Here is a 12,291-nt window from a genome sequence, read left to right as displayed (position 1 = left end):
GTGAGAGGCTGATAGTGGGGACGCACCACGCCCATGGACGCATGCATGCAACGGAACGCGGCGTGGTCAACGTGGTCAAGGAACGACTTCCATCGGAAGTGTACTGTACGTGGAGAGGCTGACAGCTGGGTCCATAGCCGCAGCAAGGAAGTGCCTCCTTATTACGCGGAAAATAATGATTCCTCCACCTAACAGCAGGGACCCACCAGATGGGCCACCGTATTTTGTGAAAAAACGTTTCCCTCCTGACTGCTGGGACCCACCGGACGGGTCACCGTGTTTCGCGAAAAAACGTTCCCCCTGCTGTCAGCTCGGACCCATCGGAAGTGCCTCCTTATTACGCAGAAAAACATGAATACCCCGCTGCTAGCTGGGACCCACCTTGGTGGGAGGCTGACTTGTGGGCCTACTAAGTTGACGGGGACGGACGGCTTTGTCAACTTAGTCAATATGAATGATTCTAACTCCAGTGACCGTACGATGTCCATCCAACGGCCGTAGTGTTTCTTCAACCTCTGGTCTTCTTGCTCTAGCCGCCCAAACCAGCGCCTGTCGTGCTGCGTGCTCCTGCCTCCCATGGCCGGCTGTGATGCCGCGGAGACCTCACCGCCCCCTACTACTTCCACCACTGGCCAAGCCATCCCTCTACTCACCCACACCCCCTGTTATTCTGCGGCGACGGCAGCCTCACACCGCAGCCGAATCAGTGAACCCTCATACTCCTCTCCGCGCAGGCTTCCACTGCCGCGTCTTCCCCGCCTCCGCGTCGTCCCCTTCCTAGGCCTCGCCGTCGTCCATCGCCCTGGTGCTCTCGGCGCGACGTGGTCAACGTGGTCAAGGAACGGCTTCCATCAGACGTGGACTGTACGTGGAGAGGCTGACAGCTGGGTCCACGGCCGCAGCAAGGAAGTGCCTCCTTATTACACGCAAAATAATTATTCCTCCACCTGACAGCGGGGACCCACCGGACGGGCCACCGTATTTCGCGAAAAAAACATTTCCCCCTGACTGCTGGGACCCACCAGCTACATCTTCGCACGCAAGGAAGTGCGTTCGGGCAAAAAAATGATTCGCCCCCCTGATTGCTGGGACCCACCAGCTACATCTTCGCACACAAGGAAGTGCCTGACAGTCGGGACCCCACTTGGACGAAGCGTACATAGCATTGTCATTCTGGTCGCGAACGTGTACGTACATACTGGTCGATGTAGAGGCGTGCACGTGTTGTAGTAGAGGCGCGCATGTAGCATGTACACGTACGTACAGCGGCCAGTGTGCAAGAAAGAAAATACAGCCATGTACGTACATACGGGCAGGGTCTCGAACGCCTACTCGTGCATACGTACGGCCAGGGCTCGTGTACATGGCTAGGTCGGAACGGAGAAACTGCGTCGTCGTCGTGTTCATGGGGAGCCAACCGGCTAGGTCAGAACGGAATGCGTCGTCGTGTTCATCGGGAGGGCTTGGATGGAACAACCGATGGAAATGAGGCCTGGCGTACCGCAGAACGGAGGAAACGGCCTTGTGTTCGACCGACCACGTTCGAAATGGGATCCTGTTCATCGGGAGGGGTCTGGCGTACCGCAAAACGGAGGAAACGGACCTCCTACGGTCGAAATGGGGGTCCTGTTGATCGAGAGGGGTGTGGCGTACCGCAAAACGGAGGAAACGTACTTGTGTTGGAGCGCTACAGTCGAAACGGGGTTCATGTTCATCGGGAGGGGTGTGGCGTACCGCAAAATGGGACTCCACGGGTTACTGTTCATCTCCACCGTCGACCCCCTCCAGCCTCCACGGGCTACTATTCATCCACCATCGACCTCCTCTAGCCTCCACCTATGACTGTTCATCCACGGGCTCTTGTTCATCCAGCCTCCACCGCGCGCTACTCCACCGGCTACTGTTCAACCAGCACTCTCCACAGGCTCCTGTTCAACCACCCCTCCACGAGCTACTATTCATCCAGCCCCCACCGTCTACTGTTCATCGAGCCCTCCACGGGGTGGTCCTGTTCATCCAGCCCTCCATGGGGTCCTGTTCATCCAGCTCCAACCGGCTCGATCGATCGGGGTCCTGTTCGTCCAGAAGCAACACCACGGGGTCCTGTTCATCCGCCCCCATCGGGAACTGTTCAACCAAACCCCCCAGCAACGCTCACTGTTCATCCAGAGGCAACACCACGGGGTCCTGTTCATCCACCCCCACCGGGAATTGTTCATCCAAACCCCCCCCCCCCAGCAACGCTCACTGTTCATCCATAGGCAGCATCGATCGACTTCAGTTAGCAGCAGTAGCGAAGGAATCGCTCGATCGGGTTCAGTCAACAGCCATCGATCGATCGCTCGGATTCAGTAACGCGTAGCCTGCAGTGCAATCGCTCGGGTTCGGTTAGAGCCCAACGCCTCACTCGGGTTCAGTTAGAGCCCAATGCCTCGCACCCACGCGCGTGCATGCACGAGAGAAACATGCATCGCTCGGCCCCGACCACCCACCGTAACCGGGAACACCCTGATATTTTCCTCGCCCTCGCTTCTACCATGGATTTTTCTGTCATGGACGGCCCAAAGAATATCATGCAGCTGCATTGCCGGCCCGCCCAGGATGAAAAGCCCATTTTCTGTCATGATTTTTTGTCATAGAAGTAGGACCCCACCATATCTATGATGATACCGTGTTTTGTCACAATTATTGTCATAGAAGTGTCATAAGTATGACAGGAAATTTTTTCGTTCGGCCCAAAATGTCACGGATGTGTCTTTTTTTGTAGTGCTTCCCCATGACCTGCGTTGAACGCACGGCGTGGAGGGTCGTGCGTGACGTGGGGGTCATGCGTGGGGCGGTTTCCGCACGCATGCGTCACATCATAGTAAAGAGGCGGCTCGCGCCTTCCCCGTAAAAAGGAACAAACGCGGGCGCGCTGCTCATTTACCCTCTGTGTCTTCTCCAATCTCAGAACCGCCATTCCTTCCTTCTTCCTTCTCAAGCCCCTGCTCTTGCTCAGCATCGCTGCATTTTCGCTACCCTTTCCCTTCCACCTTTCGCAGCCGCCATGGCACCCAAGACTAGCAAGGGCAAGGGAGCAACCAAGGACGCCGGAGGGGCGGAGCCGCTGGAGCATGAGTCGGTGGCGTGGCGGATGCAACTCGCCTACTTTCCCTCGACGGTCGACGCGGCCCACCTCCAGGACAACTTCAAACCGCTGTGGGGGTCAAGACGGGGGGAGAAACGACGGGGCACCCTGCCACGCATGTCATCCCCGCCAACTACGGCGAAGCCACACCGAATCGGTATCCGTTCTTCGTCGATTACTTTTCCTGCGGCCTCTGCCCCCATTCTCCCATTTCTTCAATGACATCATGCATACCTTCGGCTTCCACCTCCTGGATTTCACCCCAAATGTCGTGGCGTGCATGGCTCTTTTCGCCCATCTCTGTGAGGGCTTCGCCGGAGTGCATCCCAACACGGCGCTCTTCCGCCACTACTTCTTCCCTCGGATCCAAAAGGAAGGCGCCATCTTCGGTTGTGTCGCCTGGATCCCAAGGTCCAAGGGGATATACCCGGAGTGCGCTCAGAAGGAGAGGTGGGAGGAGTGGCGGGGCCGGTGGTGCTGGATTGAGGAGGAGGATCCACAAGAATTCTGCCGGGTTCGCCAGGCGACACCGGTTCGCAGAAACGACTAGAGCAATGTCGATGCCGACGACGCGATGCTCACGGTCGCCACCACCAGGATTCTTCGCCTCACCGAGGTCGGGCTCACCCTTGAGATGATCGGGGAGGATTTCATCCGCCCCCGAATCGCTCCGCTGCATAACAAGGGGAGGCCGGCCTGGCTCTTCACGAATGCGGCCGATATCATGAGGCTTCGCCCCGGCCTCGACCACAACCTCATGGTGATGGGGCATGCCCACTTCTGCCAGCGACTCTTCCAGCTTGACGTGAACTGCGACGGCAAGGCCGCGAAGGCCGGCAAGGTCGCCAAGGGGCCCTTGTTTGGGTTGCCGGCGGGGGTGGTCCCGCTGAGCAATAACTTGCGCCAAAACGACATCATCGCCATGATGCCGGACTTCAATGCGCACAGCCTCATCCCAAATTGGGCCGAGCCGCCGGAGGATCAAGTACAGGAGTTCTTTGACACCCTAGAGGAGAAGTACATCCGTGACGAGCCGCGACTCGTCCAGGACACCACCCAGGCGGAGCTGGACTACATCGCCGCCAGGGCGGCGGAGGCGGAGCTTGCCGAGGCGGCCGGCAGCGCCGGCGGCATGGAGGACAAAGCCGTGGAGGCCGCAGAGGAGAGGGAGCTCGTCCAATGGGCGGAGTCCGCTGGGGAGGCCAGCAGCGCCGACACCGGGGCCCCTCTTATTGAAGACGTGGTCGGCGAGTCGTCGTCGGAGGAGGCCGAGGCCGTTGACCCTCCAGCCATGGGGAGAGGGCGAGTCCTACGCGGGCCAGCTCTGGTGAGCCGGTTCGGCCCGGCAGGGCCGTGCAATGCCGACATGCCCAGGAGGCATCCGCGTGCCAAACAAGGGCCGCGGCGGCGAAGAAATTGGTGAAGGCCGCGGTGGCGAAGAAGAAAGAATCTTCCTCTTCTTCATCTAAGCGCGCTCAGACTCGACCTTCTTCCCCACCTCCGGCGGACGTTGATGCAGAGGTCATCTTTGACTTCGGGTCCCTCAGCCTCAGGAGGAAGAGGAAGGCAGCGGAGGAGGAGTAAGCTTCTTGTTCCCTCCCTCTTTTTGTCATCTCTGTCTCCTCAAACCGTGCCGCTTATCTTGGTTTATGTTCATTTTTGTAGGGATGTGGAGACGCTTGCCCAGAGGGTGAAGAGGGCCAGGTCCTCGGCGGGCACCTCGAGGGCGCCACTGGTGGTGGTGAGTAGCCCGGACAGCAGCCCCCGGAGCAGCCCCAGCGTAAGTTCGCCACTCGCCCTCGTCGACGTGTGTGTTGGGGGGTGTGATTTACTGGCACTGACCTTGCCGAGATCGTAGGAGGAGAGCGGCAGCAGGAGGAGCCACTGAGGGCCACCCCCGACGCGCCGCCCCCATCGACCACATCGCCCCGAGAGGCATCCCCAGCAAGGGCGTCAAGCACCGAGCCCATGCACACGGAGGAGGAGGAGGAGAACTTGGGCGCCGGCGGCTCCACCCCGGCGCCAAATGTTGGCGAGAAAGGGGCTACTTCTTCCCAGCCCGGCACGGGTACATCATTCGCCTCTCATCCCTGCCCTTTCTTCTTCTTTCTGAATCTTGGTCTTGGCTTTGCTTCATCCCCTTCTCGATATCCAGATCCTCCATCGGCGGGCCAGGAGGACATAGACACCGTCATCGAGGATGTCGCCAAGGCTGCCGAGACGGAGGCCAAGAAGATCGCCGCCGAGGAGGCCGCCAAGAGCGCTGCTGAGGACGCCGCCAAGGGGTCTGCCGGGGAGCCAGGCAAGGCTACTGCCGAGGAGGCCGGCAAGGGACCTGCCGTGGAGGCCGGCAAGTCCGCTGCCGAGGAGGAGGTGGTTGATGAACAGCCTTCCTCCTCCGCTGCCTCTGGCTCCAGCAGGTATCTGAAGGTGAGTGACAACCTTTTCGTCCACCTTCCAGGGGCGTCGAGCTCCAGGGCGCCCATCGAGCGAGAGGTGTTCGACGAGGAGGTGCTTGCCATCGCCAGGCTTGAGGTTGTCGACGAGCCAAGCGCCGGTGTTGACGGTTCTCAGGAGGAGCGGCTTCTCCAGGCCATGGGCGCCAGCTTTCGGAAGCTCCAGGCGCTCCACCACGCCCGCCTGGACAAGGCCAAGTCCAGGATGGCAATGGTGGACAAGGCAGAGGCGGGCCTCAAGGGACGCGTCGCCGAGGCGCAAACTTGGTTCCGCCAAGCTTGTGAGGAGCTGAAGGCCGCCCAGGGTGAGCTGGCCAAGCGCGACGTGGAGCTCACGATGAAGCGGGCCGACATTGAGAAGGCCCATGAGACAGCAAAGAACCTGGCCGCCGAAGCCGAGGCCGCTCGAGCCCAACACCAGGCCGCGCTGAACTCCCAGGAGGAGGACCTTGCCGCGCCTGAGGTGAAGCTTGCCGCAACGCTCCGCGACAAGGATGAGGAGGTGGACAAACTCATCGTGCAGCAGACCCAGGAGCTGGAGCAGAGGCACGGAGAGGCACTCAATGCCCAGGCTCTGGTTCACGCCGACAAAGTGAAGGAGCTAGAGGTGTAGCGGGACGGGCTGAAAGATTAGGTCCTGAAGCTGTCCAAGGAGAAGGACACGCTCAATGGTGCCCTAGTTGAGGCGCAGGGCGTAGTTCTCGACAAGGTCGGCAGCTTTCCGAGGCCAACAACTCCATCAAAGACCTCAAACTAAAGCTGGACGGTCTCGAGGGGATGCTCTCAGAGGCCAAAGCCCGGGAGGAGACCCTGGCCAAGGATCTGCAGGCTGATAGGCAGCTACGGAAGAACGAAGCCACCAACCACATGGAGTTTGTGGAAGGCGAGAACCGCTGGATCGGCTGCCTCGTAGACGTTGCCGCTAGGATCACCGCGAAGCTGGCTGCTGATACGTCTCCAACGTATCTATAATTTTTGATTGCTCCATGCTATATTATCTACTGTTTTGGACATTATTGGGATTTATTATCCACTTTTATATTATTTTTGGGACTAACCTATTAACCGGAGGCCCAACCCAGAATTGTGAATTTTTTTGCCTATTTTAGGGTTTCAAAGAAAAGGAATATCAAACGGAGTCCAAACGGAATGAAACCTTCGGGAACATGATTTTCTCACCGAACATGATCCAGAAGACTTACCCTATGTCAAGAAACAAAGGAGGCCACAAGGTAGGGGGCGCGCCTACCCCCCCCCCCCCCCCCCAGGCGTGCCCTCCACCCTCGCAGGCCCCCTGTTGCTCCACTGACGTACTCCTTCCTCCTATATATACCTACGTACCCCCAAATGATCAGATACGGAGCCAAAACCCTAATTCCACCGCTATAACTTTCTGTATTCACGAGATCCCATCTTGGGGCCTGTTCCAGTCCACTATTGTTTGGGCCATAGCCTTTTTAGAGCCCAAATACTATTTGATCCAATAGAACATCCAAACCTTTTCATTCACAGATTTCAAATTTACACATTTCAACAGCAAACAGTCAAACATTCTCTCAATTAAATGATCAAATCCAAAAATCTATCAACGAAACTCACAATAGCACATGTACAATAGCACATACTGCACGATCCAACAAGTGTACATACAATCAAAAAACAAATACACATGAACCAAAACTTGGTGGCAACATCAACTAAAACTTGGTGCATATATCCAGGCTTCTTCTGATCTTCGGTAAGAGTAGCAGCCACCTCGACGACATTAGATCCTGATCTACATAAATTAGTAGTGAGATAGAGTGAAAGTTGAATGATTGCCAATAAAATACATGGGTAGAAGATGGACGACATTATATAGAAGAGTAGAGATCCGTGTCCCTTGGAAGCACATAAAATGTAAAAAATCTGGACTGGTTAAATAATAATTGTATCCTTCTCTACAAGCACATATGAGTAGTTAATAAGTACTAATCCTATCATGTATGGCAGGCTTGCAAGATGGAGATGCATACATGACTAAACACTAACATATTATGGTATGACCAGGGTGAGAAAATCGACAAATCGATCGACCCAACATTGAAATGGGACATGATATCCTAAAACAGCAAGAAACGGGAAAAGTAGGCTCATATATCAGGACCACTAAAACCAAGCACATCACAACCATGGTTGAGGAAATAATCAACATCTGCATTTTACCACAGTACACTTACCAGAAAACTGTCATCAGTACAGAGATCATTAGCTACCACCGCATGAAGCATCCATACATCAAACTGATTTTTCTGTTGTTGGTTCAAACACTACACGTCAACTAGAAATTTGTAAGTACATGAGACAATGGCTTAACAGAAGAACATTGTGACTTCTTTGGCTATTTGTTTCAACAGCAGTACAAACCTCACCTTTGTTACACCCCCAACAGCATTAAATAATGCCTGATAATCTGCACGTACAGAAGATTCATACACAGTCGCATGAACAACATTCAACATGTTATCTAACAGAGAAGAGAAAAGTCAAACAGATCTCAATCATTTTGCCGTATTAACATATGCACATCAAGTAAGAGTGGTGCTCTGTTTTTACCACAGCAGCACAAGCGAGACAATGTCCGATTCGCCCTACTCCTCCACAAGATTCGCCCTATGTTTCAAAGCACACTGCATGGGAACAAAGACACTTATGAACAAAGATTTGCCTCAAATTTCAACAGAACACTACTGTGCTAGCTAAGCTAGTCAATGCACAAACATATAAGCATGTAGAAATAGTAGTACTAGTCATATACATGAGACATCATGCAACAAGATCTAAAATAAATAATTCTAGGCTAGAAGAAAAATATATAATACCAAATACCAACTAAACAGTACAGGATGCTAGTAGCAGAACAAACAGTACTATATCTGCCAAATGCACAGGCCAATTAAGCATGTTCCTCCAATATTATGCAATCTCAGATGCAAACAGGTAACAACACCTATTTTTCTTGTCATAAGAAGAGGCTAGGGCCCTTTTCTGTTTGGTGATGGTGCCGATGGGGCAATGGTAGGCACGCCTATATTTACAAGAACAACAACTGGGCATTTTGTATGAGTAAGGATATCCTGTACTTACCTGAATTAACAAACTACGCACACCCTAAAAAGTGACAACAAAGGTACGCATGGGCATTCATCGCCATAGCAATAGTTCAAGGATAAAAGCATAGATGATATATTTTTTAAGATGCACAAACCCAGACCGAACAATTTCTTACTAGACTATCAACATATATACAGGTATGTTTTTACAACAAAAATGTCAAGTTTTTATGGATCAATAAGAAGAAGATGGTCAATCAAACATTTCCAGGGATGGTATGAATTTCCAAAGGGGAGGACGAGCAACCAAATATTTATATTTCAGCCCCATACAATCAACTGGGTCAAAGAAGAAAAGAAAAATCGTCCAGTGAAGACAGTAGGCTATTCAAGAAAAAAATTGGACCTGATTTTGCCCTGTCCATGGTGTTCCACACCAATCGAGAATTCGACCACCGACCTCGGTGCATAACAGAATCATGATGTCCATTTGCATCCAGGGCTGAATTTGACCACGAAAATTGGCTATTAAGTAGTATACTCATGTGGTGAATTTTATGGAATACTTAATCTATACTCTGCATCTACCAAAAGCCAAACAATCCAAAGGCATCTAACTGAAAAAGGCAAAAGAATGGTGCTTCTGCTGTAGTGAATTGAAACCCAAAGCACCCCCAAACCGTAGCAGACTAAACTAGCTAGCTCTAGGGTCACCATTATTGAAGTTGATGCTTCAGGAGCCCACCGGCATGGTTGTTCGGGTGGTCGAGGAAGAGGAGCATTACTGCATAATCATCATGAAACAACATTGATTGAGTAAATCATAAAGCAGAATGACAAAGCCATAATTAATCTAAATCGACTCAGAATCAGATAGCATATGATGAGAATGTTTACATCTTTTACTAAAGCTTTCCATATTTGGTATTGATACATGTGCATTATCTTACAACAAAGAACTGCAATGTGAAATTCAAAGAAGAAAAAGTTAAACAATGTGTATAACTATGACCAGCTAATGTTATGATGGCTTCCACATTTGAAAAACAGATATAGCAAAGGGCCCTACGATGGTCAGATATGCCTTGCCATGTAGTGTGGTGAGTAAGAACTAGAGAAAGGAAATGGTAATTAGTACCTTCCTGATGCCCGCAAAACGCAGAAGCAACTACGATAGTCCCATCCATGGTCTCCACAACTGCAAAAGAACGAAGAAGATGGTTACTGAGGCACCCAAGTTACTTCATAATCTGCACATGATTTACCCAAAATGTAGCGCCTATGCAGAAATAACTATGAAATGTGTAGAAGAATCATCACATGAACAAATAAACAAGACCCCCATGAACTTGGAACGCTGTGAACACTAGCAAGACGCACGACAGACCTTGGAAGACTGTCTGCGTGTAACCGGAGCAGAAATCAAAATTGTGAAACAAAGTACATGACTGGCAGTCTCTACAGGCGTATAGTTAAGAGTACATCGCTTTTTCAAATGCTATGCTATGGTTTTGTGCGGTTTGCGCCGTTGGCAAAAGAAAAAACTAATAGAATTCCCAGATGTGGCAAAACTAGCATATTGTTTCCCCCGGAGACTAACTGAGAAGGAATCGATCATGATAGGATGTACTTTGTAAGTTACTTGGACTTCCAGAATGGGAATCGAACATGAGAAATGTAACAACTGTTACAACTGAAATATCAGAACTAACTCCGTTGCCGGTGAATCCCTGATCTTCACTGAAGTGGCAAGATAAAACCACACAGAATAATAAGCCTACACAGACTACATGATCATAGTGTACTAAGCTAATCTACAAGGGGGGCATTTCTAGGACCAAAAACAGCACCAAACAGATCATGCGATTCTAGCTATGCAAGTCCCCAAGTCGTACAGCCAACTGATTCCTAAGCAGCTGGTGCTATGATCCATTAGCAGGACCGACTGAACCTACCCCTACACTTCAGCGCGCAGCCGCGCTAGCACACAACATAATTCGGCAGCGAGATCCAACAAACAAAAGCCCCACAACAGACACACACACACACACACACGCTTCAAGGGGAAGGGGAATCTACCTGCTGCCGAACAGACGGGGATAGGAAGAGCCGGCGGTGTCCCAAATCTGGGCCTTCACGACCTTGCCGTCGACCTAGAGGGAGCCGGTGGCGAATTCGACCCCCTGATGGTGGACTTGGACTCGAGGCTGAACTCGTTGCGGGTGAAGCGGGAGATCAGGTTGGACTTGCCGATGCCGGTCTTGAATGCTTGCCTTGCGCTGGATCCCCCTGATGTGGTCGAAGAGCAGCGGGACAGGCCCGTCGGGGTTGTCCCCGGCCAGGTAAGGCACCGGCAGGAAGGCCTTCCCCATGGGGTTCGCCCACGGAACCCTCTTGATGTCGCCGCTGGTGTGCAACAGTAGCATGTTCTTGGTGGCCATCAAGCGCACCACAGATGCTAGCGGGACGTCATCAGCGGAGGAGCCGGTCGTTTCGGGGAGGAATTCGGCGATCTCTTCCTTGGTGGCCTGCAAGAGAAATTGAGTTCAGATGTCAAAATTCAGGTCAAGGGAGCAGAAATCTACTGACTGCGCGAGCAGGCGAGGGAAAGGCGGAGCAAGGTACGGCTTCCTGACCTGGGAGACGAGGTGGCGGGCAAGGGAGGCAACGACGTGGAGCGTGGCAGCGCTGGAGCCGATGCGGGCGCCATCGTGGTCCGGGAAGGAGGGGCGAAAAGGGAATGTGGGGGAGGGAGGGGGAGGAAGGAGATGGGAGGCGACGAGGTGGATGGCGGCGCGATGGGGGACGGGGAGGAGATGTTGGAGAGGTCGGTGGTGATGGGTGGGGGTGGCGGCGGTGCCTCGATCGGATCTAGGGAATGGGTGGGTGGGTGGGTTAGGGTTCGGGTTTCTCTGGAGACGCTCCATTGTTGATGGGTGTGTGATGGATGGCTCAGGTCGCTTCGGATTGGGTGATCCGCGTGATTGTGGTTCCTCGCTTCTCATTGGTCGGTTGTTTTGTGCTGGAATCTTAAAATTTTCGACCCAAATTTTCTAAGGTTTTTAAAGAAAAAACTACAAATCTGTCTTGTAAAAAAGACCACAACTTTTTTCAAAAATATTAGTCCACAACTTATTTACAATTAACTAAAATGTCAAGATCACAACCGTTTACAATTAAGCTAGAAAATCAAAACACTAGTGGCCCGACATTGCTTCATTGCAACTCCGTCGGTCCCGACCATATTGGATCACAGCACCGGCGGTCCTCGGCAATGCTCTGTTGCATCACTGCTGACTATTGCAGCATCACCTTCTTCTGCAACCCCAGACGACCTTGCGGCACCACGCATGACCGGTGGCCACTACCCGGCAGCTAGCGGCGCCACACATCACTGCCCCCACACCACATTCAATGCATAGTTTGTTCAAATGATCTCACATTGTGCACAAGGGTGCATCTTGGAATGACAAACAATGTTGCCTAAGGAAGTTATCATTTTCTTTGCACGAAAAAATCATTTTTCATTTTTTAAGTGCATAAAATGAGCTTTTTTTGTGAAGGACCTACCAAATATTTGTTGCAAAAATGGACCTAATCAATTTTCTAAAAT

General features: G+C 52.3%; 1 protein-coding gene across 1 annotated transcript; it reads right to left on the bottom strand.

Annotated features, from left to right (window-relative positions):
• Window positions 1-7,065: 7,065 nt before the first annotated feature.
• Window positions 7,066-11,605, bottom strand: LOC125514372 (uncharacterized). The gene is made up of 8 exons (XM_087530641.1): window positions 11,315-11,605; window positions 10,758-11,206; window positions 9,817-9,876; window positions 9,085-9,462; window positions 8,182-8,255; window positions 7,998-8,092; window positions 7,806-7,895; window positions 7,066-7,363 (listed from the first exon to the last, which is right to left on the bottom strand). Exons 1-2 carry the CDS (start codon window positions 11,603-11,605, stop codon window positions 10,832-10,834), a joined length of 666 nt encoding a protein of 221 aa, XP_087386767.1. The 3' UTR covers window positions 7,066-7,363; window positions 7,806-7,895; window positions 7,998-8,092; window positions 8,182-8,255; window positions 9,085-9,462; window positions 9,817-9,876; window positions 10,758-10,831.
• Window positions 11,606-12,291: the final 686 nt, after the last annotated feature.

Source organism: Triticum urartu, chromosome 6A (assembly GCF_056163025.1).
Source record: "Triticum urartu cultivar PI428250 chromosome 6A, HENAU_Tu73, whole genome shotgun sequence".
NCBI classification, from domain to species: domain Eukaryota; kingdom Viridiplantae; phylum Streptophyta; class Magnoliopsida; order Poales; family Poaceae; genus Triticum; species Triticum urartu.
Note: the sequence above shows the minus strand (reverse complement) of the source record. Positions and strands in the feature narration are given on the sequence as shown.